This window comes from Onychostruthus taczanowskii, unplaced genomic scaffold (assembly GCF_017590055.1).
Source record: "Onychostruthus taczanowskii isolate IOZ18803 unplaced genomic scaffold, ASM1759005v1 scaffold82, whole genome shotgun sequence".
NCBI lineage: Eukaryota > Metazoa > Chordata > Aves > Passeriformes > Passeridae > Onychostruthus > Onychostruthus taczanowskii.
In genome coordinates, this window is record NW_024506112.1 from 3,793,910 (window position 1) to 3,820,872 (window position 26,963).

The window sequence follows — 26,963 nt, forward strand, 5'->3', positions numbered from 1 at the left end:
CAAACATCAATTTCCTCGTGATTCTTAACAAGAATGGAAGTTCATATTGTCTCCCTTTACCACAAGTTTTGTCATTTCAGGAGTTAAGAGGATCTCGGGCTCTTATTTCTGCTGTCCAGTGAACTCACCTCTTTTACTTCAAACACGCTCAGCACCAGCCAGTCTCTTTGAGAGATGTTTCCCAGCCTTCCGATGAGTGCTTAGTTGTCTGCCATGCCCCTTATCATGAAGAGCCCAAACACCTTTCCTGTTTTTTTTTGTTTTTCACTTTTCCAGTATCAGGATTTGCAGAGAGGCCTGTCCTCTCCCCATCACTGATTGTAATGAGGAGGAGTTTCCACTTGCCACCTCCAGCATGCCTTTTGCAAGGTTTCATGGAGCCCCTGCCACCACCATGCCCAGAATATCTAATGTCTGCTCTCCAGGCTGGTCATAAAGGGTCCACCTCATTCTGTGAAACAGGAATGCACAGCAATGGACAATAGCTGTGCTAGACATGTGCAATGGATTGCACTTCTGTAAACAGAAAAGGATAGCTACTTAATAAAGATAATAAATTTTAATAGGCAGTAATTTTTTTTTCTTGACACAACATGGTAGTTTATGAACAGATTTTGAACAAAACCACAAACATATTTCACAATATTTCTCTGCTTTTCTCTACTGTCCTTTCACTATGATACAATACACTACAAAATACCTTAGGTTTTTAAACAACATGAAAATCCACAATGGCTTTTTTTGAAGGAAACCTCATCAGTCAGGAACCAGAATAGTTGCAGATGCCAACTAGCATATTTTAGATGGCCTGACCTTTCCAAAGTAGGCATCCAAGACTTCTCTGCTCCTGAGGAACACAAGCGATCCAGGAATACCTGAATGAACCATGTAAGTTCAGCTGCAGCATGGACACTTGTTAGTTTCCCATCTTTTATTGAGCTTCACCAAAAGTCTCTCATGGTGCCACCAAGAAAGAAGATTATCAGACCCACCAAAGCTTAAGTAAGAGCAACAGCCAAGCACAGGGAAAGAAACACTTTTCAGATTTGTCTATAGACATGAAGTAAAAAATCTGCTCAATCTCTCACTATCATGCTAGGCAAGTTTTAATATTTCAGAGAAGTAAATAGGAGAGAAAAGTTTCTCAAAAGCATTGTATCAATAGGTATCAAAACTTAGATGATTGTCCCAGATCTTGGCCCTGCACTTAGACCACCAGTTGTCTTCTTTCCATTTCCCAATTTAAAAAAGGTAATTCTTGGAATGCTACAGTCAGTGGATTGAGACTGAGCAGATGCTCACAGTAATACAACTTTCAAACATTTATAGCTCTAGAAAGGTAGGGTACATGCAGGCAGAAGCACTACTTGATATTTTGGAACTGCCAGGCTATATGGGAGTCATATCTGCAGCACACATAATCCAATTAGCCAAGGAACAAGTGAAAACCAGCTATTGCCTGCTGCATTGCAAGGATTATGTTCAGTAATTTACAGAATTTCACAGAGCCTCAGTGCAAGGTATATTCCTCCCTTCACAGAAAAGAAGCACACACTTCAGCATCTCAGCCAGGCATCCCACCCTGTAAACACTTATGACAAGCAAAGCATGTGCTACAGTGAGGAGTCTCATGTAAATCACTGAATTAATTTTCATAGTGGCTGTTTGCCCAGTCCTGTTTCAAGGGTCTGGTCTTGTTTGTATTCTGCTACATACAACTAAAATATCCCTAGGTATCATAAGTTCAACAAAGTATGCTGACATATTCCTTCCTGTGTGTGCAGAAAACATTTTTAGTAGCTACTATGCAAACATCACCAAATTTTTACATCATCTTCATTCATCTTGTTTTTACATTCTCTTCAACCTTGTTTCCCTGCTTTTACTATACGTGAAAATAATAAATATACGTGGTATACCAGTTATTAAGCCATCAAAAAAATTACATGTCATTCCAGAAGGGAAAGGAGATGCTTGAGATTTAGAAGTCAAAACCTGGTCATTAACACAAGTGTTCTGATGGTAAAAAGCTTCAGCTTCTCCACATTTCCCATTGAAACACAACTTTGGTGAGATGTTCCTCCATATTGTGATAAAACAGGCTGCTTCACATCTGAAATGACAAGAGCATCTCAAGATTATTATTCCAGGTAAGGTTGTTCAGGAACATAAGAGTAAGCTAAAATGGAAGACAGAATAAATCCAGTATGGGATAGACAATACGGATTAAATTTATTGTCCAGGCCCTTGTCTTGGGTCCACACAAATTGAACCATTTCTGGGTTTTAGTAATGTAGGCAAAACTGTATTCTGCTGCTCTAATTCAAGGAACAAAGGAGGTCATTTTGTCCTTACTATTGGCATCAGGAAAGCTCAGTCTCTGCCTAGGGGAAATGAGAATTGGTCAAAACCATCAAAGATGTTCTTCACATTTCTGGTCAACCAGGCATTTCTCAGTGGAATCTGGTGAGACCCATTCTAGAGGGGGTTTATTCTACAGCACTGGTGGGAGTCTGGGCTTTGCCAGAACCTCTGTCAGGTCCATCCCACGCATGCTGTGACACCCAGTTCCTCAGGACATCCTTGTCCCCTGCCTCCTGCTCCACCCTGGTGACAAGGGCCCTTCCTTCTCCCACCCTCAGCAAAGGACCACAGCTTTCCACAGCTCTCCACAAATGAGAAAAGCAGCTCTGTGAGAAGTGGATATTGTGGTGCCTGAGAAAGCTTCATATACATAGGAAAATTCAGCACCCACATCAATAACTGTATTTCAGAGTGCTCTGATGGTCTCTGCCCTCTCATACATAAAAATACCATCCAGTACTTGCTATAATTTAACCACCTAGGATTTCAAGCCATAATAAACCACCTCAATAAAACTCCTGGCTTTTGCATGAAGTGAAAAAGATTCAGATTTCTGATGAAAAAAAAAAGGATTAAAAAATTCTGGGTACCAAATTTCTTTTTTAAAATAAGTATCTGCCCTTAAAAATCTATTATTTCTCACACAAACAGAAAAAAAAAAATCACCCAGGGGTTTACATCCAGGAAATGCTGAACAGTTAAAGTCACATGCTCTTCCCTATAAAGCTGTGTGAGTTGGCAGCTTCTTCAGCCCCTCAGTTTGCCTGTGAATCTGGTCACAATGGGGTGCTCCAGCTGAGCTTTGTTTAAGCCATTTTTCCTTGAGGCTGCTGCCAGCTAAAGTAATTTCTCTTTTTGGCTTGCATTTTTAACCCTTTTTTTTAGTTACATGGCACAATACTGAGACTAAAAAGTATTAAAAGGATTAACAAACACTAATGTTACAGGATGGAAAACAAAGGCTATAAACTTACATATTTATTGCTGAGATGTGAAGAGTTGCCGAGTTTTATTCTTCCCGTGAGATGAGTGCTCTCCTAAGAAACAGAAAATACATTTGCATCAGATAAACATGGAAATGAGTCTAGCAGGAACACATCACTGACCAGTGTACAAACCATCCAGACTCCTTGTCAGATTTACTTCACAGCAAAAACTGTCCACAAAATAGATTTTTACCACTCTTCCTATTTTATAGATTATTTCCCCTGTGATTTGCTCATTAAGGCTGGGTTACTACCACAAAGTATTTTTCAAGACAATTCTCAAGGGGGTTGAAGAGGAATAAGAGTTTAATTAATTTATAGCTATGATCAGAGCACTGAATTATAAAAATAAGAAGATAGATCTATAAAATTAATTTTTGCCAGTAACACTGACATCAGCTCAATTTCTCCAAAGCAGAAGGATGAACATTTAAGAACTTGACACAGTTCTCAATATTCCTTCCCTGGAGGAGCCAGAGCCACATGGAAACAGGCAGGAGGACAGAAAAACCCAAATATCTCCTTCTGCCTCCTTGCTCACCTGCAGGAGACAATTTAATTCCTCATGCCCACATGAGAGGCAAGGAAGTGATATATTACACTCCAGAAGAAGCGAATATGTACTCAAAACTTACAAATTATCAATGGCCTAGGGTTTCAAATTGTAATACAAATTAGGATTATGAAAAAAATTCACTGATTAGGCATTTAAATAATTAGCAGTCAAATTAAACAGTTGCACTCCTGAAGAGAATGGAAAAGACTTATCAATAGTTTTCAGACAGCTTTGCTTCACAGCAAAAAAAGACTTTAATTTAGTGCAGCTTTTTGAAGATAAGTAGAAGATTTGGTATCTGCTAAAAATTGTTCAACAATAGTGACCTGGAATGGTGTTCACTTCCCAAGTGTTCAATTTTGGAAAAAAAAAATTAAAATAATTTTGAAGTGTTGCTAACATGGAGTTTCAGAAGCTCTTATAATGTCAAATTTCAGGTAGGGCAAAGAAAGCACAAGTTTCTGCTAGGAAAAAACTGGAACATCTTAACAAGACATATTTTTGGTAGGTGAATAGTTTTTGCTAGATAAAAATCTTGTACTGAAAAGTTAAAATAAATTGAACCAGTTCAAATATTGCACAGTTTTAGACCAGCAAATGAATTAGATTTTCAAGAACTCTGGTTTTTAAAAATCTTTATTTTTCCTTGTCCATGTTTCTACTTTCCTTCTTTAATATACAAAAATAGAAGATTAAATAGGGGACAGAAGAGAGAAATCAGCAAAACTGTTTAAAAAAGAAGGTGTTGGAGAAATGAATTGTGAAATATATTATGATGCAGAAAATAAAATCCAATAGCAGTAATAAATATCACACATTGTTATCAGTTCCACTCTCAGCTGGCTGTTCTGCAGACAGATTTACATGGAAGCAACCCAGGAAAATAACATGTCTAAGGGCACGCTCCAGAGTAACTCAGCTCCCTGGATAACATCCCATTTGTGCCAATAGACCTTGGATCAGAGTATGGAGTGGGGCAGCAGCACTGGCTGCAGAAGGCAGAGTGCTTGAGAGGCACCTGCCAACAGTGGTGGCCGGGCCAGAGGGGTGACTCTGCCCTTCTGCAGACCCTGGGACTGCAGCACACACACACTCACACGCCCTATCCAGATGTCCTGGTGCTAAACCCCTTATCCCTGGAACAGTGAACTGCCCCCAGGTATTGCCTGGGGCAATGTCCCCCTACAACAGTAGTGTCTGCTGAGGGATGGATGCAAGCATTGCGTTGCTTTGCTACTGCACTTCCAGGAGGGCAGGAGCCTTCAAGCCTTGGGAAACAAAAGGAAGTTATGGCTGTTCCATAGTTGCAAAAGTGCCTGAAGATAATTGCATGGTAAGGTCTGTAATGGTTAGTGCCAGCCAACAATTCAATGATGAAGAGACAATGATGATGCACTGGAGAAGGAGGGGTCACAGATGCTCTCTGTTCAAGAGATAAAAGAGTAGTGGGTAGGTTTAGATACAGGGCTGCAGTACACCTGGAGACTGCACAGAGAAGTGTCCAGATCCATTTTGGAGTTCAATGGTTCAGCAGTTTGATATTCTGCTGAATACCCAGTTGCAACTCAAAGGGCAAACCAAGAAGAACATTCAGGTTAGCTGCAAGTAAGAAGACATTTATTTGATCTCAAAACAGCCTTAACTGACACAAATAGATTCCAAGACTGGGATTCCAAGACGCAAACTTGTCCCCAAACCATCACCCACCAAAACAAATGGACTGAACCTTGTCTCCCATAAGGGAAATGGAAAACAAGTACTTGTGTTTAGTAGTTTGTTAGAACAGATGGCATTTTAATAGATTGAAGAAATCATTTCACACTGAATTTTTTTTCTGATAGAGAAAATACAGTGTGCAGTGGAGGTGCTCAACCAGTCCAGATACATTGCAAGGCCTGGAATGCTGTCACAGGATCATAGAATTGTTTGGTTTGGAAAAGACCTTTAAGATCATCAAGTCCACCTGTCAACCCAGCAACATCTCCATGTTCACCACTGAACCATGCCCTCAAGTGCCACATGCACACATTTTTTGAACACTTCCAGTAATGATGACTTTACCATTGTCCTAGACATGATGTTCCAATGCTTAAAAACCCTTTTTGTGAAGAAATATTCCCTAATATCCAGTCTAAACTCCCTTGGCACAACCTGAGGCTATCATTGAAAGAGAAAGGCTATAGTTCCACAAAATATATCAACAAGAGCAAAATATACCAACAAAAGCAACATCATCAATAAAAAACTGGGATTTTATTTATTCTGGATTATGCACTTAGAGAAGGATGACAAACAAACTCTATTGTTATGCACCAGGAGATGGAAGATATCAGGAGAAACTTGAACCATCAGCTTCTCATGATATAGGCATTCAGTATCTTGCATAAGGTACTAGTTGATCCAATCTGATGACTGCTGTGGCAATACATTTCCAAAAGGGAATGAAATCTTGAAATCGGAGGACAGAGTTGACAAACACTCCAGAAAGGAGATGTGGTCAATCAAAAATGAAATTGAAGAGAAACAGAATAATCGAAATTTCAAATGAAAAAACCAAAATCCCCTGATATGACGTGAAAACAAGGAAAGCCAATGGGATGACCTGAAGTGCAGGAATATGGCCCAAAGCTTGCTCAATTGATCCTCATTGAAATTGCAAGATTTCAATGCCTTTCCTGAAAGGAAGAATTGAAAAATCCAGAAAATTTGAAATTGAGTGACTACAACTAATTGTACTGAGATGAAATGTGGTGCAGGCAAAAGGACCAAAACTTGCCCAAATTATTCCCTTTGAAATCCCTACAATCAGGAAAGAAAGGGAAACACAGAGACAGAAGAGAAAGAGAATTGAAATTTCAAAAGAAAAAAACCAAAACCTGATGTGACATGAAAAGAAGGAAAGTCAATGGGATGACCTGAAGTGCAGGAATATGGCCTGAAGCTTGCCCAATTGATCCTCATGGAAATTGCAAGATTTCATTCCCTTTTGTGAAAAGGAAAATCAGAAAAAATCAGATACTGACATGGAAGTTTTAGGTGACATGCCAAGCCTGCCTTTACATCCTATACTCTCTTTGCAAGAGAATATAGGGTGTAAACTCTTCCACTGTTGCATCTCTTTGTTGATTTTGGTCTGAAATTGGATTGCAAAAACCAAGACATAAGCATCATTAAGTCTCTATTACTGTCATATAACAGGCAGATCTGTAGTTAAACTGTCAGGTTTATTGCTGCAGGAGGCTGCAGATACCACAGCAAACAAGATAAATTTGTGGAATTAAAAGCTACTGAAAAAGTATGAAACACCAAGGATAACTAGCCTGATTAAGGATGTCTCCTAGCCACATGCTGCTGGAAGACTATGGTGTAGGACATGTTATTGGACCCCTTTCCTGTTTGTCACACTTCATTTCACCTCATGTGATCCACCTTCTGACAAATCCTCTTTGACTGGATTTGAGGCTACAGAGATCCAGGGTTCCAGCAGGTACAGCTGGCTCAGCTGACGGTTCCTTAGTCTCAATACTAAAGGAGACAGCTTGCACAATACAGCACTGGTCTTTCATACACACAGCCTCCATGTGGCACCCTTTGAACACTTCTGCCAGAGCCCTAGTCACTGATCCACCCAAAGAAATTGGCAGTGTAGGCACTGGGTCTGATCCAATATGCCCTGCACACTTCCTCCTCTAAAACATGGTCATGTTCAAAAGGATAAAGACAAGGAAGATGTACAAGAAAAAAAGAATTGTACTCATAAATCCTCATCCTTCAACATATTTGTTTTAAGTGTATGGAAAGTAGACTTACTACCCAGCTACTGAGGGCTCTTCCAAGCGGAAAGATAACCAGAAAAGAAAGAGTAGTGCAGTGAAAATGCAGTGTTTTCTTCCTAATTAAAATTTCACTTGTGCAGTATTTGTTTTTATTTTTCACTCACAAATATACTCATTTCCAACCATTAATGTTGCATTCTGATGCCAGCATATGTGAATAAGTAATGGGTACAATAGCTGAAATTACAGATTGCAATAAGATGAATTTTGAAGCTCTGAAACAAACATTACTTTGTCTCACTGTTGTAGAAGGATATTGTATTAATCTCACTGCATTTTTCTCTCTCCTCCTGCCCCTCCACATTTGATTCAGAATCTGAATATATTATTCAGAATACACACACACTGCAGAACATCATGACATAAAAGAGAGTACAGACTGAGTACTATGAGTACAGAAAGTCTTTGACCTGGGTAAAGACCTCTGACATTACTGGGAAAGCTGAAAGAAGAAGGATGTAAAAACAGTCTTTCATATAAAAAATAGGCTGTACTGCATCTCAGATTACATTGTCTGTAAGAAGAAATTAGTTGTGCTGTTATTTCACTGTAATATCTGAGAAATTGCTTGTAAGTGGCAATCAGATTTGGAGCAAAGAATTAAAGCAAGGTTTTAATAAAATCTGATTGCAGAAGGCTATCTTTCATAAAAGTATAAAACTACCTCTGCAGACACAGGAATCAAAATGTCTGTTTTTACCACACTGAACTAAAAGAAAGATGCTGGAGAGCAGCATTAAGTGGGAACCAGTGGCTGGGTTTGGTGGGTCCAGCACCTGCAATGTGCTGCAGCTCCCCTGCCGCACACTTCACCATTTCCCTGCAAACTGCTCCTCGCCTCTGCCAGCAGGATAGAAGGATCTGAACAATTCATCATGGCAGAGAGGGTGTGTGGAAACGTTCAGGTGAAGGACGGGAAGGCAATTCCTGCTCAACAGGCAGGAGGTGGCTCCCTCACAAGGAGCATCTCAGAAAACTGCAGGCTGGAAAGTCAGGAAGTGCTTCACAGGGGAAAACATCACCTGACCCTCAGCAGGCTGAGTGTAAGAGACTGATTAAAAAACCCTTGAAAATATGCACAGCTCACAAACCAAATTAGAAATACAGAAGGAAACATATGCTATTTTGACTACAGTTTGACTACATTTTTGACAATATTTTTGTCCAAAAGTTTCAGCTGGAAGTGTGTGCAGTCAGAACTTTGTGGTGTGAGCAAACACAGAGTCCAACCACAAGCTAATAAAGTTTATTCTACACTTCCTGTGAAGAAGAAACAGAACTTTAGGCTATTATAAAACACAAGGCTAAAAAAATAGAGTATTAGCAAATGAGAAAGAAAAGGAGAGGGAAGGAGGTACTCAGTATCTTACTTTGTTGCAAGGGGACCCTTTTTTATAAAGCACCTTCTAGGTGTTCTACATGCAGGGAAAAAAAAACCCATAAGACCCTGAAACTACATCTCAGACCAGGAAACAGAAATAATCAGTATCATACCCTACATTAGCAGGAGCACCTGCTCTTACCACTCCTAAGCATGCAGTGTGCCAGCAGACTGCTCTTCACTGACCTACACTGCTTATCCTGCAAGGAAGTGGAAGAGGGAAGGGAATTTCCATTGACAGAGTGACTCATCTAGTGATTCAGATTCTTCACCTGCTCCTAGAAACATCCATACAGATCCTAGACATAATGAGAAAGGGGTCAAAGTCCCAGTGCCTGTTAAGAAACCTCATGGCCCACTATGGAGTCATGCTCCCTCACAGAGGTAAATTTCCCTGGGCTAGGATTCCTAATGAGGTAAACCCCAAAGATTTCTTACCTTCTTATATGCCATGGCCCATGCTCAGACGTACTCTGCATAACAGCAAACAAGGTCTGCACCAGCTCCTGATTTGTCCCATTGTACCAAAACCACATTTCTGGTTTGATGAGTGAGACAGAACAACTAGTCTCAGCACTTGGAGGGTTATGGAAAGCAGTGATGAAGACATTGTCATCTGACCAGACAGTTTCAGAACACCACAGGATTTTCCATGTCCAAGCCCTAGCCCTGCAGTGGGTTGTCTTGAGGTACATTCAGCTGAAGCAGCAGGTAATAGCTCTAAGGCCATCATTACTGTTGAACAGCAGCAGCTTTTGGAAGAGATGTGGAGCATATGGAGAATGCAAATTTTCCTGCCTCCTTGGTTCATGCTATCTTTGCACTGCACTGCCACCAGAGAGCACCTCTAGGTATTTACTGATCTCTTTCTCCAGTGTGATTGCAGTAAGTTAAAGGGGTTTCAAATGGAAAAGGTTAGGTGTCTCCCAAACACCCATCTTTGCCTGATACATTTTCCCATTTCTGTTTAGCAACAGCACTTGAATTTTTTTTTTTTATTTTTTTTTTTTTTTTTTGTCCACAGTGGGCATCTCGGGAAGCCCTAATGCAGACACGTGCTACAAATCCATCTCCAGTCACCTTCCATTTCAGGTGCCTCACCAAAATCTGAGCTACCTCAGCTCTGCCACATTTAACACCCTTTCAGCAAATTCAGTGCAGAGCAGGCAATATCTCTACAAGCCAAGTAAGTCATATCCTACCCTTTCACCTCAAAACAGCTCAGTCTGGTTATAAATCATGCTTTATTGGATCAGCTTATGCTTAGGTGCCATGATTATACCTAACATGTCTGAGATATTATGTCACCTGAACATCCCTATGAGACTTTACATTGACTATTGAAAATGGTGTGCTTCTACTAAAAAGGCCTTTCACACATTTTGCCTGCTCTAAAATAATTATTCCAGGCTAGGGCCATGAAAGAAAATTCTGAAGTCAGGTATCAATGCTCCTATCACACATCATTCACCTGTATGTAGAAGTCTTACCCAAATTTCTATTCACCAACCTTTCTGTAACTGAGAAATTTTCATCCCTCAACATTTTTCATGAGTCCTAAAGAGGTGATCAATACATTTGCTGTTTTTCAGTGTAATACACAAGAACCCTTACAGAAAAAGTTAGGTCCCTTTTCAAGACAGGCAATACTTTAACCTCGTGGCTGATGGTATTGATCTCTTAGTCATCAATTAAAACCCTTCATCTTATATTCTCAGGAAATATAACTATCACTGACAAGCTAAGTGTGCAGTTCTGTGGGCTGTGTTGAGTCACAAATAAATATTTTTGCAGGTAGATTTTCTAGAATGCTGTATTGTAAAAGACCATTTATTCTCCCCAGGGGGAGCCACCCTAAATTTGCCTGTACCATCAACATGAAATGGCTGCCAAAAATCCTGCATTTGTACATTAGTGTGAAACTTTCGAGATGATTTTTATCCTAGCTGAGTTTTCAAGTAAGATGCAAGAACAGGCACTTATCTTGCATCAGGTGTTGCAGCTCACTGATAAGCATGCATGAAAAATTTTCTAGTTTAGTTTTCTCTAGTATTATACTTTACATCCAATCTACACCAGTTGTGCCTTAGAGCTCAAGGCCATTAGCAATTCCATCTTTCTAAGAAGAGTTATAAAAAATGACAATATTAAAGCTCCATTTCACCTAGTTCTCCTGATGATACTACCCCATTAAAAGCATTACTTTAGTCCAGGTTTAATTGATAACTATACTTTTCCTGCATTCTTTCACATTAATTGTAGGTATTTGAAATAATATTCTTGATTAAATTTAATTCAGCTGTGCCTCTGAAAAAGGAGTCTTTCCTTTTTCTTTCATTTGAAATTCACAGCCTAATTTTAGAAGTCCTAAAATAGGATCCTTCAGGAGTCAATGGACTGCCACAGGTCAGCCCATTCCAGCACAAGATAGATGTCCAAGGCAGATGGGATAAACAGCCCTCTGGACACATACATCTATTTCAACTATGTGCAGCTAGCATGTTTTTAGACAGATAAAAGAAGGCAAGATTAAACTCACCATAACTTTTGATCAAGATCTATGCACAGCACTGACACAGGATCAGTGTTGCTTGCTTTAAAAGTTTGTAGGTCCTTAGTTGTCCTGCATATATTTTGCAAAATTATACAACCTCAAAATCTTCTGTTTGGAATGAAAAGCAAAAATGAAAGGGAAAAAATAGAATGTATATTTCAAATAAAGCTTAATTTAAATACATATCAAAGCAGAACTTCATTGTAGATATGTTTGACCTTAGGGAGGAGCTGCCTATTGATAGTGAGAGGATGATGTAGCCCTGCCTGTGAAGTTAAGGCTGCTCTTTAGATCTTTCTAATTTCAGCCTTTCTACTCACTGCTTTTTGTAGTTTTGTTGGTACGTACAGAGACAGCCACAACATACACTTTCTAAACAACTGGACCAAGGAAAAAGAAGAACACTTGTAAAGAAGTTTTATGCAGGGCAATTGTTGTCAGTAGTTGTGAGACGGCCCAAGAGTCAGACATTCTTGTGTCTATACCATGAGAAGCATCTCCTTTATGCCTGAGCTTTTAATAAAGCAAGCAAATCTGATTCAAATGGAGAGGCATCCTCACATATTTTAATTCCTGTACGAGTGACAAATATTTCTGGAAGAAACAGACCTCTCTGGCAGAGTGCTTTTAATTTAAGAAGTAAAGTGACTCTAAAAACCCAGGCAAAAGCAGGACTTCAATTTCTGTGAAAGCATGTTTAATTTTAAACACTAATGATGTAAGAATTCAAGAGAAAATGGCAGCTAGTTTAAATATGAATTGTATTAATGAGAGGAGGGCAAGAATCTTGCCTTTTAAGTGGTTATGACTTAAACCTTCTAATTATAGCATGCATACATCATAGTTCAGTAAAAAAGAATATCAAGCATCCTCTGGATGGAAGATGCTCAGATATTTGGTGAACCAGCAGCTGATTAACAGGCAACAGAGCTTATCTTGTGGAAAAAGGAAAAAAAACCCTGAGCCTGTGTCTTTTCCCATTTACCTTGCTTTAAACCACAAACAATTCTGCTACTGTCAATGAAGTCACTTTGTTTTTGAAATGGCATGAGGGCAGAATCAATAAAAAAGTCCATTAATTAGTTTCTAACTTCATTCAGCTTTCAAAACAAACAAACAAACAAAAAAGTGCAACTTTAAGAAAACATACACACAACTGCATACTCCAAATAAAGCTAAAAGTCCAGTCCCAAAGACATTCTCTAAAAAAAACCAAAAAAATCCCAAATCATGAAGCTCTGAAGAGCAGCCTCTAAAGTGCCAAAGTGTAGTTTGCCTTTACCCAGCAGCAGTGGGACAGAACTGATGTGTCCTGTGATGGAGCAGGCCCTTCCTCTCCCCCTCTAGCCCCTAGCTCTGTGTCAAGAGGGTGGGGACCTTGCACAACTCTGTTTTGCTGCAAGGGATGCCAGAGATGCCCTGTGAGTGTTTTGGATTGCACCAAAGCTCCTGGGAGTTACAGGGAAGGCTGGAGAGACCAAACTGTGCCTCTCTAGCGAGCAGAGGATAGTTCAGATGAAGTGCTGTATTTCAGAGGACTTCCCAAGGATTTGGACAAAAGGAGAGAGCAGCTATTGGTCAGGCTAAGAAATGTCAGTAGGAGAAACAGATGGCCAAAAAGCTTAAAAACAAATTAAGAGTATTATACCTAAAAAGTAGAAAGTAAGACAGTTTTTCTGGAAGGACTTTTGCAGGTGAGGTGGGACCTACATGACTGAGAAAGCATTGGGTGAAGGTGTGAAGTTTCACCACAACTAGCTCTACCATGAGAGATTTAGGGGTTTTGGTTGTTTAGTCAGAATTCTGTTCTGCCTCAGTCTTATTTTGTGCCACTCCATTTTTTTGCAGAACCTATAACTGCATCCATCTCTTTGCTTTGTGATTTTTCTTTCTTTTGTGTATGTTACCAGTAACCTTTGTTCCTTTAGGCTTTATTACCACAGATTTTGTAAGAACCTGAAGCACAGGACAGAGGGATTTGCAATGAGAGCAGGATTTTGAATGCAAAGGGTGACTGAGTGTGGGGCTGACTGAACACTGCTGACACCAACTCCAACAGAATCCTGATTGCATACAGCCCTGGCTCCCAAACCTTTTGATCCCTGGGATATTAGCTCAGTTGCTTGGAGCATGGTAATAATAACACCAAGGTTGTAGGTTTGGTCTTCACATGGGCCATTCACTTAAGTTCACCTGAGGGTCCCTTCCAACTCAGAACATGCTGTGATTCTGATATTACCAGTCTTCAAACTTCCTTGTACAGCCAGATCTAGCTGATAAATATCATGGTCACTGTTATTCCTGAACATCCTTAGCTAGATCGCTTACCATCAATGATTTAAATAAAACATTTTCCTAAAGCAGTCATACTTCTCACTCCCAAATACTGACAGCACACACAGTACAACTGAACAGCAGCTCTACAGGATCACAGTCTGGGGATTTGCTCTGTAGAAGAATTGTTTGCAGTGACTTTTACCTGACAGGAACTGAAGATGGTTTTGCTATTGGAAATCACATCCCAAAACTGCTCTTCTCTGAGCTCAGACAGGGAAACAGATATACACACAAATGAAACACTCACCAGTCTCAGAAGAAGTTGTCTTCACAGAAAGAAGTTTGACTCCTTCTTTATCTGACTGGGCCCTGTTGAAGTCAGAAAACATTTAAGCACACATGTGGGTCATGTCCAAACAAAACTCTAGGATTTTGGTCCTGAGGAGGCAGGACCTACTCCAGTCTAAACTGGCAGGCTTAAAATGGGCTTTGCATAGGGTCAGGTGGTGGAAAATACCATATGACAACATCTCTGAAAATATCTTTCTCTTAAAGTATGTAATAAATCAGGTTTCATTACTCCAGGTTTAATCTAGGACTTCACAGAAGAGGAGGGAAAAGGAGGAATATTTTTTTCTGTCATGCAAACCTTTTAGCTGTGTTGAATTGCAAAGAAGGACCACTTCAGACATCCAGGGAGTCAGGGCTACCAAGTAAACCAGCAGCCTAAATGTTGTTTTTGGTCATGCAAGCAGCCACTGCCAGGCTCAATGGCCTTTAGTTTCTATCTTCTAATGGATCTTTCTCAGCTTCCCTCTCCTCACACTCCTTAAGCCACTACTATTTCAACTCTGCAAATGGTCTAGTGGAAACAAGATGGGACAGAGGAACATAATATAATGGGGAACAAGTGAAATACAGATATAAATGATCCAGAATAAAAAGGAAACACGTTAAAAAGAGAGAAAACATGAACAAAAGAAGCAGAGTGGGAAAAGATGAGGGGGTAAAGGAGAGGGATCAATGGAGTAAAAAGTAAAAAAAGAAGGATAAAAGACTGGACCAGTGAGTCCTGTGGAACAGCAGAAGCTGTCTATCCATTTCAAAAGTACCAGTTGCAAAACAGTTGAGAGTCACCACGTCTCTATCCATGATGGAAGAGCTGCTTATCATGCATACAGGTCTACAATAACTGCAAGTGCAGCACTTTCAACAGGATATTTCTTTTTGGGGTGGCAACTGATTAAGATATTTAAACAGAAGAAGATCAAAGAAAATCCTATGCAAAATCTGTTACATTTACAAGTGCCCTCTGATAGATCTCAAAGCAAAGAAAAGATTCAACCTACTGTTCAGAGCCATTCTCTTGTCTCTCTGGAAGAAGAAAAGAAGTTAATTTCATTTTGATTGCTGGAACTCAAACCCCAAATATTTAGATATGGCTATTGCAGTTGCTGGCAGGAGGTTCAGTTGTAATTTTGCAGTATTGCATTAAGTTCATAAACACAATCAACCAGCTTGAATAGTAATTGTTATTTTTCTGGTCATCTATGGAAGTGAACTGATGCTGCTTGTACCAACACTTCTGGAAACCAGAGAGAATGACATTTGACTTGTCCAAGAGCACAACAGAAGCATGTTTTTCCCTGCAGCTCCCAAATCCCTGGGTAGCTGGCACAGAGGATGTGAGCATGCCATGGTTCTCAAGTACACAATAACTGAGCTAAAAGATGCAGGGTAAGGCGACTGAGGGAACAAGGGTGTTCCTGAGGCTGTACCCCATGGGGGTACAGCCTGGCACAATGTCTGGGAACAGTTTGTCATCCCCATCGATGAGGAACAGGTTTGTCTCCAAAATAAATCATATGCTGAATGTATTTTATGCTTATGTGCAAGTGTGGGCAGATGGAAGGGGCCAGGGGGTTACATCAGAGATATGGAGCCAACTCCATGGCACCAAGCACAGGGGAAGTGCACTGGATAGACCTGGGCAAATCCTACAGGAAGCACTGCAGATATCTATTCTATCTTCCAAATGAATTTGCAAATAGAGTGCCTGATGACATTTGTGCACAGGGGAGGCTAGTAAGGAAATGTTCTTCATCTCACGTCTTTATCTCCTGACTCTGAATATTCCGTAATTTCCTAAGTAAGGATCACACCTTCCTCTGTTTATCTGGGTCTGTTTTTCCATGTCATTGGCTAAATTGGTTGTGACACACTGTTTGTCTTGGTTTACAGCTTCAACACCCTGTTGTGATTTTGTATTTCCAAGGCCTGGCGATTTCACAGTTCTGCACAGGTCTCCTAACTCATGCCAGCTCACAGGGAAAGAAAAACCACAGTCTGGATCAGATCTGTAAATTAATGGAAATTTACACTTACCTTTGGCCTACTTGGGTGATCCTGAAACACTTGGCAAATGGACTTTGATGGACTATAACCCATTATCTTGAGTATTTAATGGACAGCAGAGAAACAGATACTGACTTTAGCTGCTTTGTCAAAATGACTATTTCTGAAAATACTGTTTGCTCACGGATTTTGCTCCATGCACATTTTACTGTAACTGGAAAATGTTACTCATGCATCATGTGCCTGTGTGTGTGTATGTATGTATCAGATATATCCCTAAAAACCACACTGATATTTCTTTGCCTGTATCTAGAAGAAAGATAAAATAAATAATTTTGTTGAATATCTTAGAATTTAGTTTTCACTGTCCATTTCTATCTGTTTGATTGTGTTAGCACAGGTGTTTGTTAGCTCTTTGTAGCTGCAAAAGCATGAACAAAAAGCTTTACAGCATTATTTATTCTCCAAAAATCATTTTGGCTCACTCTGGTCTTCCTACTGATTTTGAAAATGAAGTGTTAGTTTCCCGCTTCAGGCAAAACACAAAATACAAAAAGCTTTCCCATCAGACTAGCACAACAGTGATGGTTAAGGTAATTCAAAAGAGATCTTTTAATAATAAAAAGCGCATTGATTTCCCCCTGCTCCCTGCAGAGAAAGAAAACCAAATACCTGGAGTTTTCTTCTGGCACATTTTGTACAAAGCCACCAGTGAGAAGACAGAGAGGGTAATGACTATCAGGGTGATGACAATTGGCAAGATAACATCTGCAAAAGAGGGAGAACATCATTTTGGCTGCTGCCTCTGACTTAAATTGCCTCTGTGTACAGGTGCTTGCACACACTAAGGTGAGAGGCACCTCCAGCTCCACTTCACCAAACATTACCCATTTTTCTGGAGAGGATAACCTACTGCTCCTGCTATTCTTCCTGCAACCACTGAGCCTCAGGCTTGGGTGCTTTGTGGAGGGAAGACAGGCTTGCTCCTTCTCCCACCTTTACTCCTTCCCTAACACTCATGCTGCCCTGCGGAACTGGTTTCACCCATTTTTCAGTAAAAGAACAAGGTTTCAGCACCTGATCCCCTGGGCCCACCTTAATTTCAATGAAAATTGAAATCTGTCTCATCATTCAACCCAATGCTGATGGCCTCCAAAGGTTTTGTGAGAAACTCGTGTTCTAGAAATAGTTTTTTTGAACATGAAATTTATTTTTTCCTCTTTTTTGAAAAAAAAAAAAAAAAAAAAAAAGAGCAGTCTGAAATTCAGCAACTGAAGCGATTATTTTGCTTTTAACATTGTGCACCCAGAAAGACACCAAGGAATTACATAATTCAGTAACATTCCCCACAGCACTTAAACCAGGGATAGAAAATGCAAGATCTCCTTTCAAAATGAGGACATTTCTTTCCTTTTATTATTTCCCACCATCTGTCATTTCCTGACAGGTGTTTCCCAGCCAAGAAGCAAAAAAAGGAAAGAATTATGTAATGAAGAGCAGCTTTCCTTAGGAAATATATAAGTCCAGCTTCTCCCTTTTTATCATTTCTCTGGCAGCAACTGGCCACATTCAAATTCAGGAGGCACCCTCCTGCCTGCTGGCCTAAGCCCTGTGTCAGGGGGAGGCTGTATTCAATGGCTCTTGATGCAATTAATATTTAATGTTAATATAGATGCATCCTTGCATCTATGGAACTAGAGGGAGACAGTTTACAGTGGGAAAACATCAAACATACTTTGCTTAGTCAGTACTCCGGCTTGGAAATGGCAAAGCTGCAGCACCACTCTTGCCCCAGAGAGGCATAATATTAAAATGAAAGATTAAGCAGCATGCATCATGCAAATATCAAGTGCTTAAAGAGTCTGCAGAAGACTGCCTCCTAGGCCTTCTCTCCCATGACAATATGAATAATATATTCAGATCATACATTCACAACAATACATTCATATAATATGTACAACATGTACATGAGCAACTTTTTCTTATGTTCCCTTGTGTCTTCTCTCACAGGGGATGACTATTTTTGGGTTTTTTTTTCAATATCACCACTTTGAATCAGTTCTTGGGAATAATTGTGCTGCTCTACAGTGACAGCAGTGTCAGCTTATTGAGCTATGTTTCTCTTTGAGAGGAGTTTTATAACCAGCATTAATATTTGGTTTGTAATAGGGCCTAAGTCTGGTAAGGCTGGAAATAAAACTGCCAGTTTCATTTGTCTGCTACTCCAATCACTCATCAAAAGCAAAACTGATCAACTGAAAACTCAAAAGCCAGACAATTAAGTAAGAATACTCACTAGAATAGCTGATATTACTCCCTGTATGAGTCTGGTTTCCAGAACTGCTTTTAGGGCTTTCAGAAGTTGGCTCTGCAAAAGAAATAGTGCCTTTCAGGTAAAAATGCATTGCCAGAATTCCCCAAACAACTCCCTCTGAAAAATTACTCTCACAAACCAACTTCTGTGTCCCCAGCTCTGGAGCTTCACTTGGTGCTTCCCATCTATATTTCTCCTCAATAACACTTGGATAACTTGGCAAGAGGAGTGGAAAAGTTCATCTAGCATGGCCTAAAGAAACAGGCACTTTGTATGGGTGCAGATTTCCCTAAGATCCTCTGCTTGTCTACTTACAGGTTATGAGCTACAAACTTTTTCACTTTAGGAGGTTATGGTACTGTTCAACATTACAAGAGAATTTTTAACAAGTAAATAAACCAGAAAGAGGGTGAAAATTAGACCTGTCTCCAAGAGAATAAAGACCAAAATATTTCACTGCTAATTAAAAAAAAAAAAAAAAGTGCTAATAGTAGATGAAGAAGTCTGAGGTGCTATATTAGTAGATAGCAAATTTTCTTGAGTGTTGTTATAGAGGGGTCTGCCTGTTCTCTGCCCCATTTGGAGCGAGCAATGTTGTGAGCCTCTGGGGCACTTTTTAGGGCTAGGTTTAAAGGAATGCATTTCTACCTTCAGGTGCTAATCTGAATTTGAGTCAGGTATCAACACCGCAAAATATTTATTACCTTGCTGCATACAGCCTATGAAAAAACAATCACTGAACTTCCAGAGAGAAAACAGAAAATGCAAACATTGGCATTTCCCTAGGTACATTATATAGCACATGGGATTGCATTCCATGTTGGATGGAGGCTTGAGTAGACAAGTGCTCACTGTCTCTGAAGGAGATGTCTGGCTGGACAGACATGATGCAAGGTCAAGCATTTCCATTGACTGGCTAAACATCAGAAGTGCTCTCAAACAAAGGTGTCTGGGGAAAGTGATCTGTTAAAAAAGGGTCCTAGCAGAAGCTATAGCTCCATATATATATAGTGAGAACATGGTGGCAATCACTGAAGTTTTGTTGGTCAGGTACTTACAATCCACACCTGTAGGATTACATGGTTTCTCTTCCCAAGAATGGAAGAGGGGTCAAATTGTAGGGTGGAAGCTATGAAATTAGTTAAGTCATTAAAACAAATAACCTATGGCCATTTTGAGGTCTAGAATACAATTTTGTTCTACTAAGTCTCTGAAAGACATGTCCCAATTTTTACAGAAACTTTTATGTAGGCAGTACTTGTGACTCTAATCCATGGAGTTACAGTAACAAATAAGGTTTGTTTGTCCTAACCACGTAGGAATTCCTCTTCCTCGCAAAATGGATTTTAAACTCACACCCACTATTCAAAAATGTTTTGGTGGTTGTTTTCTTTCTCCCTTCCCCACTCTTCTACCTTCATTTGTCTGGACACAGACAGAAGCCTCCTGGGGAAAAATGATCACTTACTAAGTGCTTGTGCGGTTCCTAAACAATACAGTCATAGCTGAGACATTCTGATGCTAGAGTGCAGGAAACAATCATTGTCCAAGACTTTATCTCCGAAAAATCACTGTTTCTTTAAAGCAGAAGTTCTTTCCCTTGGTGCCTGTCTGCTGAGGGGTGATAGCACAAGGTTGGAAACTGAGCCATCACCAAGTGACTAAAATATTTCCTATGCATTCTTAATTCCATGTGATTGCTTCAGATTTCCCAAGGAACTACTACTGCCTTTTTGTTACCTTATCTGGTATACTACCCATTGCCAGGGCAAGCAGGCAATTATCACGGCAATGAGTTACCCTGGATACTGACTGGAAATGTCAACAGAAACAAATGGCACTGAAATACAGGAATGTGTATCCCCACATTTGTGCAGGAGATGTGTGCCTCTCCTCAGGAGAAAAACTGAGGACTGAAATCCACTTTTTTTTTTTTTTGTTTTGTTTGTTTTTTTGTTTGTTTTTTTGGGTTTTTTTTGTTTGTTTGTTTGGGTTTTTTTAATTGTTTATCTGTTAATTGACCAAGATGTGAGTAATAAAAGAAAGAAAAAAATCCATAGGTTAACATTTAAACTACTTGTGACCATCAGTAAGAAATATGACAGCTGAAAAAAACATTACTGAATAAAACAGAGTAAGGAACTAAAACCTTAAGCTCATTTCCCCACTTTTTTCATTAAAGTTTCTCACAAGTCAGCCCCTCCTGTCTAGTTTGTCTAGATCTGGAAGGTATTTTCCAGTTATGGAATAATCTGGGATCAGAATAAAAATGAATTGGAAAAATACATCCATCATGGTAACAGGAGGGCCAAGATTTTGCAGGCAGCAGCAAGAACTGCAGGGACCAGTGCAGAAGAGACTGTTTCCTGATGAGCCCGGAGAAAGGAAAATAGGACAATACAGGTTCATTAGCACAGGAAACTTGCCTTACTCTGGGACTTGCTGCTTCTCACTACAGGAGGAGGAATGAGAGCCACTGACAAGAACAAGCTCCTTCGTAAACACTCTATTTACAACAGCTTACCATTGCATCATGTAATATACCAGGCCGGATTTTTTCTGCAGTCCCACCCTGTTTTCTTTCCAGTGTCTGCCACTCCAACATGGTATTCAGCTGAATTCACAGCAAATTACTCAATGCTACAAGCTGAAATCACTCTTCCTCTGTACTGTGTTTCAGGTACATTATTCCCCTAGATCCTTCTTGCTCCCTGAACATTCCCTTTCCTCAGGCTGTCCTTCTCCTGCCCCACACCAGCCTTTCTCATCAGTGTGTATAAAGCAACCTCTTCTATTGCTCTTACTTGCTGAATTTGTAGGAGAGCTCGTGGGAAGGCCTGCAATGAAACAGAAAAATAGGTTTGTTAGTATCTGTTTTAGATGTCCAGAGTTTTCATATCATGCAAACTGGCAGACTCTAGGAAGATGCTCAGTAACACCCACAACAAATGCTGCCCCAGAAGGTACATGCTAACACTGTTCCCAAGCCTAGGAAGACTAAATTGTAAAAGTCTCCAGCCATCCCTTATAGATGGGAGCAGAATCCAAAGTCTATACTAGGTTATTACTCTGCTCAAGAGAATAAAATCCTGAGTTAATTGATACATTCCTTAAAAATTCCTCCTTCCAAAATTGAAAAAAAAGTCTGGGAATGAATAGCTGACATATAACTGCCAAGTAAGTCTTTTAATAAAAAAAAAACCCAATTGAGATACATCTTCAAGAGTCCCAAAACCTTTTAAAAAGAAATCTTTGTTTATTATCTTGGTGCTTTTGGTTAGCAGACTGCCAAGCAGCAGAAGCAAGAGGCACTGCTAATGAGGAAGAAATTGACCTTACAGAGCACTGGGCACAATGCTTACTGGCTCTACTGTCAGCTTCCCCCAGCTACTTCAGAAGTTTTTGGTGCACAACATTTTTTTTGGTTGTTGCTGTTACCATGCTGCTGTTCCTGCGTGTTTAGACTGTAGCAGGCTTGGAAATTAGAGTGGCTGTGTCCTCTGTGTCCCAGCTGTGCCCAGGGTGGGGGATGACAGAGGCAACATCATGAAGGCAGCTGTAACTCCAGGCAGGCATTAAGCCTGTCCCCTGCCTGCCCAGGTTGCCGTGCTCATCTAAATCAGTTTCCCCAGGGAGCACAAATCCATTCTTATACCCTTCCCTACACCTTCTGTGCTGCGCACAAAGACACCTCCTACCAGCAGAGCTGTAACACACATTGTTCTATTGCTGTGAACATACTCTTTGAAAACCAGAATGCTGCTCTTGTTTTTCCTTCTCTCTAAATGCAATTAAAACCATGGATCACTTCAGCTGCTGGGCTGCAAATAACCGCTTTTGCTAATGGTACATATGACAAAACTTAAACTGCATTTTAATCACAAGCGTTCATGAAAAGTATGTTTAGGTTGAAAAGCTAAGTACTTAAAAGTCAACAGTAAGAGCTCTTCTTGAACATACTAAATATTTGTAATGCTAAGTGTCCCAAATGTATACAGTTACCTCACCCTGGCTTCCTAGAATGCAAAGGAGATTGTTTTCCTAAGCTTGTTGTCGTCTCATCAATCCATCTGCAAACAGCAATATCACTGTGCTCTAAGAGGATCTCTGTGATGAATCATTAGGCAATGTTTATAGCATGGTTGGACAACATTACCAAGCAAATGCCTTCAGGAAGTTAATAAATCACTTGTCAAAGGAGCAACACACAGTACACAATGCAGGAGGACACATACCTGGCATTAAGGAAACATCCAAATATGATTTGATTGCTTATTACCAGAATACTGCCTTTCCTTCAGTCTGGTGTGGGATGCCATGACAAAAACACCATGTGATCACACAGCACGTGGGCAAACTAGCAAACTGTAAGGCCCTATGTGTGCATATTCTTGAAGAAAGGCAGAAGACTTTGTCAAGTGTTACAAATAGGTCACTTCTCTATGAAGTCACTTTGAATCTTGTCTCTCAAGGCTGTGGAGCTTTCTTTGAAAGAGCTCCAACATTATAACATAATTGAACATTTTCCCTTATATTCACTCTTACAAACAAGATGAAGCATCAAACATCTTGGCTCAAATTAAAACAAATAAATAAATAGAAAAAGCATATGAAGCCCAAGACTGATATGCAAATTCACCTCAAAGATTTAACAGCTTTTCAAACCTGAATGCAGGTGACATAAGCACAGGTGACATTAGTCTCTGCAAGCAGGAAGGGCAGGGGGACATGTGCTTCAGTACCCACTGGCACAACTAAAAGCCATGTAGCTGTCCTGGCCTTGCCTCTTTGATAAACCCAGAGAGCAGAAATGATCCCGGAGGGAAATATGACAGCAGCCACCTGCCCTTTCTTTCTGGGCCTCTGTTATTTTTTAAGAACTGCACACACCTACACACAATAATATACCAGCATCTTTCCAGAAGGTATCTCACCCAGATTTTGCTAGAGCATGAAAAATTAAATTGGAAAAATCTCATGCCTTCCTCTCTCTCCCTGTCTTCAGTATGTAAGCAAGGCACCAGTTCACCCTCTGTTCAGATATCAGTCCTGCCACACAAACAAAGCAGTGCTTATCTGAGTGATTCAGCAGGTGCTTTCAGTTTGCATTTTCCAAATAACCATCCAGTGCCCTTTTTGGTGTGGGCTCACCTGCTGCTGTTCTCCAGAAAGAGAAGAGAAGGAAAAGCAGCATTTCACTTGGTAACTGTTACTGTAGTTGCTCTAGCTGCCTGTACAGTGCTTGCTACCTCCTTTGGGGCTGCTAGCAAGATGCTCTGCATAAATAATCTGGGAAGATTTCCAGATTCATCATGAAAAGTGAGGTGTGCAACACTGGCTGTGCTGGGTTCCTCCTTGTGCAGTAAGGACGACAAGGATAAAAATTTTGGCACATGACCACGGTTTGATTTGAAATTACCTGTCTGAGTCAGTTCAGCACTGGTGAGAAGGTCGACAGATGGAGGAAGAGACCAATAACTAAACTCTCCCCATTCTGTTCTCCAACAGCCACTACCTAAGCAGCCTGGATACCCTGCAGTTTGCTACTTCTGTTTTTTGGAGTGCAGCCACATCCAACTGTGTTCACTGGCAAAACAAATGAATACATTTGGCTGATTACTCAGAGGGGATATACCACAATATAAATCAAAGCAAAATTAAAAACTTGAAAAAGCCTTTCTTGCCTTGACCACACCATAGATCTGTAATAGTGTTAACTGAGGCTTTGCTATGTTTTCCATCTCCCAGGAACTTCTGGTTTTGTGTCTCTCTCTTTGTGAAAGAGCTGAAGATACAGTGGGTAATTTTTATCTAATATCAGTATCCAGAGTTCCTGCAGTTTGTGTACAGAAAGAGTCAAACCCTACCAGTCTTACTCATACAAATTTTTCTTAGGGAGATGCCTCCTGTGAATCAAGTGAGTAGGATTTATAATTGGAGGAGTGCAATAAAGATATCAATAGATGAAGCAGGTTGATTCATCTGACAGTTTATTATAATAGATCATTTAATCTTACCACCCTGCTGGGTGAACTTAAGCTCATACTGCTTTATAGATTTTTTCGTTGTTTAGATCACAGAATAAAAAGCCACAATACTTGCAGTTTCTCAGATGTATTTAGACTTTAATCTCCAATTTTTCATTATTTAAACAAAAGGAGAAAATGAAATATTAGCAAGCAATCCTCTGTGGAGGTGGAGGAGGAGTGGGAGGTATATTCTGCACGACAGCCAAAGTTAAAGAAGTGCATGTGTCAATGGCACGCATGCAGGTGGCTCTCTTTGCTAAAAACAGTCCTCATTGCCTCCTCTAGCCTGGGTGAGCACTACGCAGCACCTCCTCTGTGGCTGGTGCTTTCAATCTCCTTTAATACAGCAATACTGTTCTCTGATGTTCCTACACGTTCTTTCCCAGGCTCCCCCACTCATCTCAGTCGCTCTCCAGCTCTCTGTAGCACTCCTCCCACACCCTGATCTTTTGATATGGCTGATTGGAAATTTTTCTCTAAAATGTGCTTTCTTCTTTTTCTGCATCAAGAAAGGAAACTTTCACCAAAATGGCATTTTTTTTTAAAAATGGAAAATGGTCTCAAAATTAAACATATTTAGCCAGTTGGATTATTTTGGTTGGGCATACCAAATAGAAATGTTCTGGTTTGCATCCATTTCACATTAATTTGTCTTCCCCTGAGCTCCCACGCAGAAGACGTGGCTCAGACACCTCCAGCTTGCAAGCTATTCTATCCCCCATGGGCTGCAGCCTTGGCACACACCAGCCCCTGCTCTGGTGAACAAAAGGCACCCAGCCCCTGAATGTGAAATTCTGGAGACCTAGGAATAAATAACCTAATGGCAGAGAGAGAGGTGGCATTTCCTCTAGTCTCAGCACAGGATGAAACAACTGGCTTCACAGTTGCTTTGCCTTATAGTCATTAGGGTGCAGCATATGGCTTTCCCTAGGCCTGAGCAGAGAGGAGAAAAAATCTGTTTAGAAGGAACCAAGACATTTTTCTTTAAGCTTTTAACACATACAGAGAATAAGGGAGCAAGGGTGGTCTAAGGCTTAACCATTTGGGATAAGCTACCTAACACATCAGGGTGAGAAGGGATTTCTTGCATACACAACCTTCAAGAAAGAAGCCAGGGGCTGGTGCTGTGAGGAGACAGGAAAGGTGATAGTGTGGAAATCCTGGTGTGGGCAGAAGTGATTTTGAAACGGCAGTTTTATGGGAACTCGGAGCTCTGGCTATGCCAATGATACCTAGACTGACTGCCCCTGGATGGATGGGTTCTTTCTGTCCCAGCCAGGCAATTATAGTTCTGGCATCTTGGGTAGTCTCTGAGCTCAAGAAGATTTATTGGTTTTGCAGCAGAGTAAGCTGTGTAAGATGATGACTTTTGCAAACAGACCCCAGGAAGGTTGTAAAACTTTCTTGACAAATTTTAAGTGTAAGATGTAATTACATACACAGCATAGTAGGTAATTCAATACACATGATGCTCAGTCAGATATGCATTACAATTTAATATTAACTTGGAGAATTTACCTGAGTGAGAGACCTTTTCATTAAAAATGTTGTAATTTACTGTTTTATTGCAGTATAGCAATGGTGAGGTTTCCATACTATGCCTGTATTTGCCAAAACACATGAAACCTAACAGGAAAGTCAAGTAACCACAGGTCACAGTATGCTTTATGTGGAATGGGCTTATTGAATTAATTGCAAAGACTTCTCTCTGAATCAGTGGCCTTGGGTTGACTTTAACTTCCTTAAAATGCTTATAATCTTTTTTTTTGCGTGCTCCCAAGCATTTCAGTGTATAGTGAGCATATTGCTCCACTTTTATATCCAATCCTATCCTTTATGAGGAAAAATCACAGTACACACATGTGCTTATCTCCCACAAACACAATTCAAAGGTTGGCAAAAAGGGTCTTGTATCCCTTGGGGGATGTTAAGCATTACTATTAATAACAGGGATATGCAAACAAAGACAGTGTCCTTGTTGGATTTACACACATGTAGCTAAGAGTATGTACTAAATGAAGGGAAGGCCCAAGAGACCTTAAGCAAACCTGAATAACTGATTCTTCAAAACCTAGGAAAGTTAAGCCAGCTAGAAGTATAATAAATTATCATTCATATGACCAGGCATCTGCATTCGCCACAGTGTTTCTTAGTGAATACATACACCAAAACACACTCAGAAAAACAGTAAGATCAGACTGGAGTTGAGAAGAATTGATACATTTTTGACCTTGCATGCGACCATGCTGTACTTTGAACAACATCATTTAATTGGTAACACGTATAAAATTTTTCTCCAGATTTTTTAACA

General features: G+C 40.2%; 1 protein-coding gene across 1 annotated transcript in view; it reads right to left on the reverse strand.

The window, feature by feature from the left end:
- Positions 1-540: 540 nt before the first annotated feature.
- EMCN (endomucin) overlaps positions 541-26,963 on the reverse strand; it is a 52,523-nt gene continuing 26,100 nt past the window's right edge. Inside the window, exons 6-12 of the mRNA XM_041424542.1 lie at positions 21,428-21,460; positions 18,606-18,677; positions 16,982-17,077; positions 15,304-15,328; positions 14,262-14,323; positions 3,339-3,401; positions 541-2,113 (exon numbers count right to left, since the gene is read on the reverse strand). Of these exons, the coding sequence (XP_041280476.1) occupies positions 3,343-3,401; positions 14,262-14,323; positions 15,304-15,328; positions 16,982-17,077; positions 18,606-18,677; positions 21,428-21,460 (347 nt within the window). The 3' untranslated portion in view covers positions 541-2,113; positions 3,339-3,342. The remainder of the gene's footprint in view (positions 2,114-3,338; positions 3,402-14,261; positions 14,324-15,303; positions 15,329-16,981; positions 17,078-18,605; positions 18,678-21,427; positions 21,461-26,963) is intronic.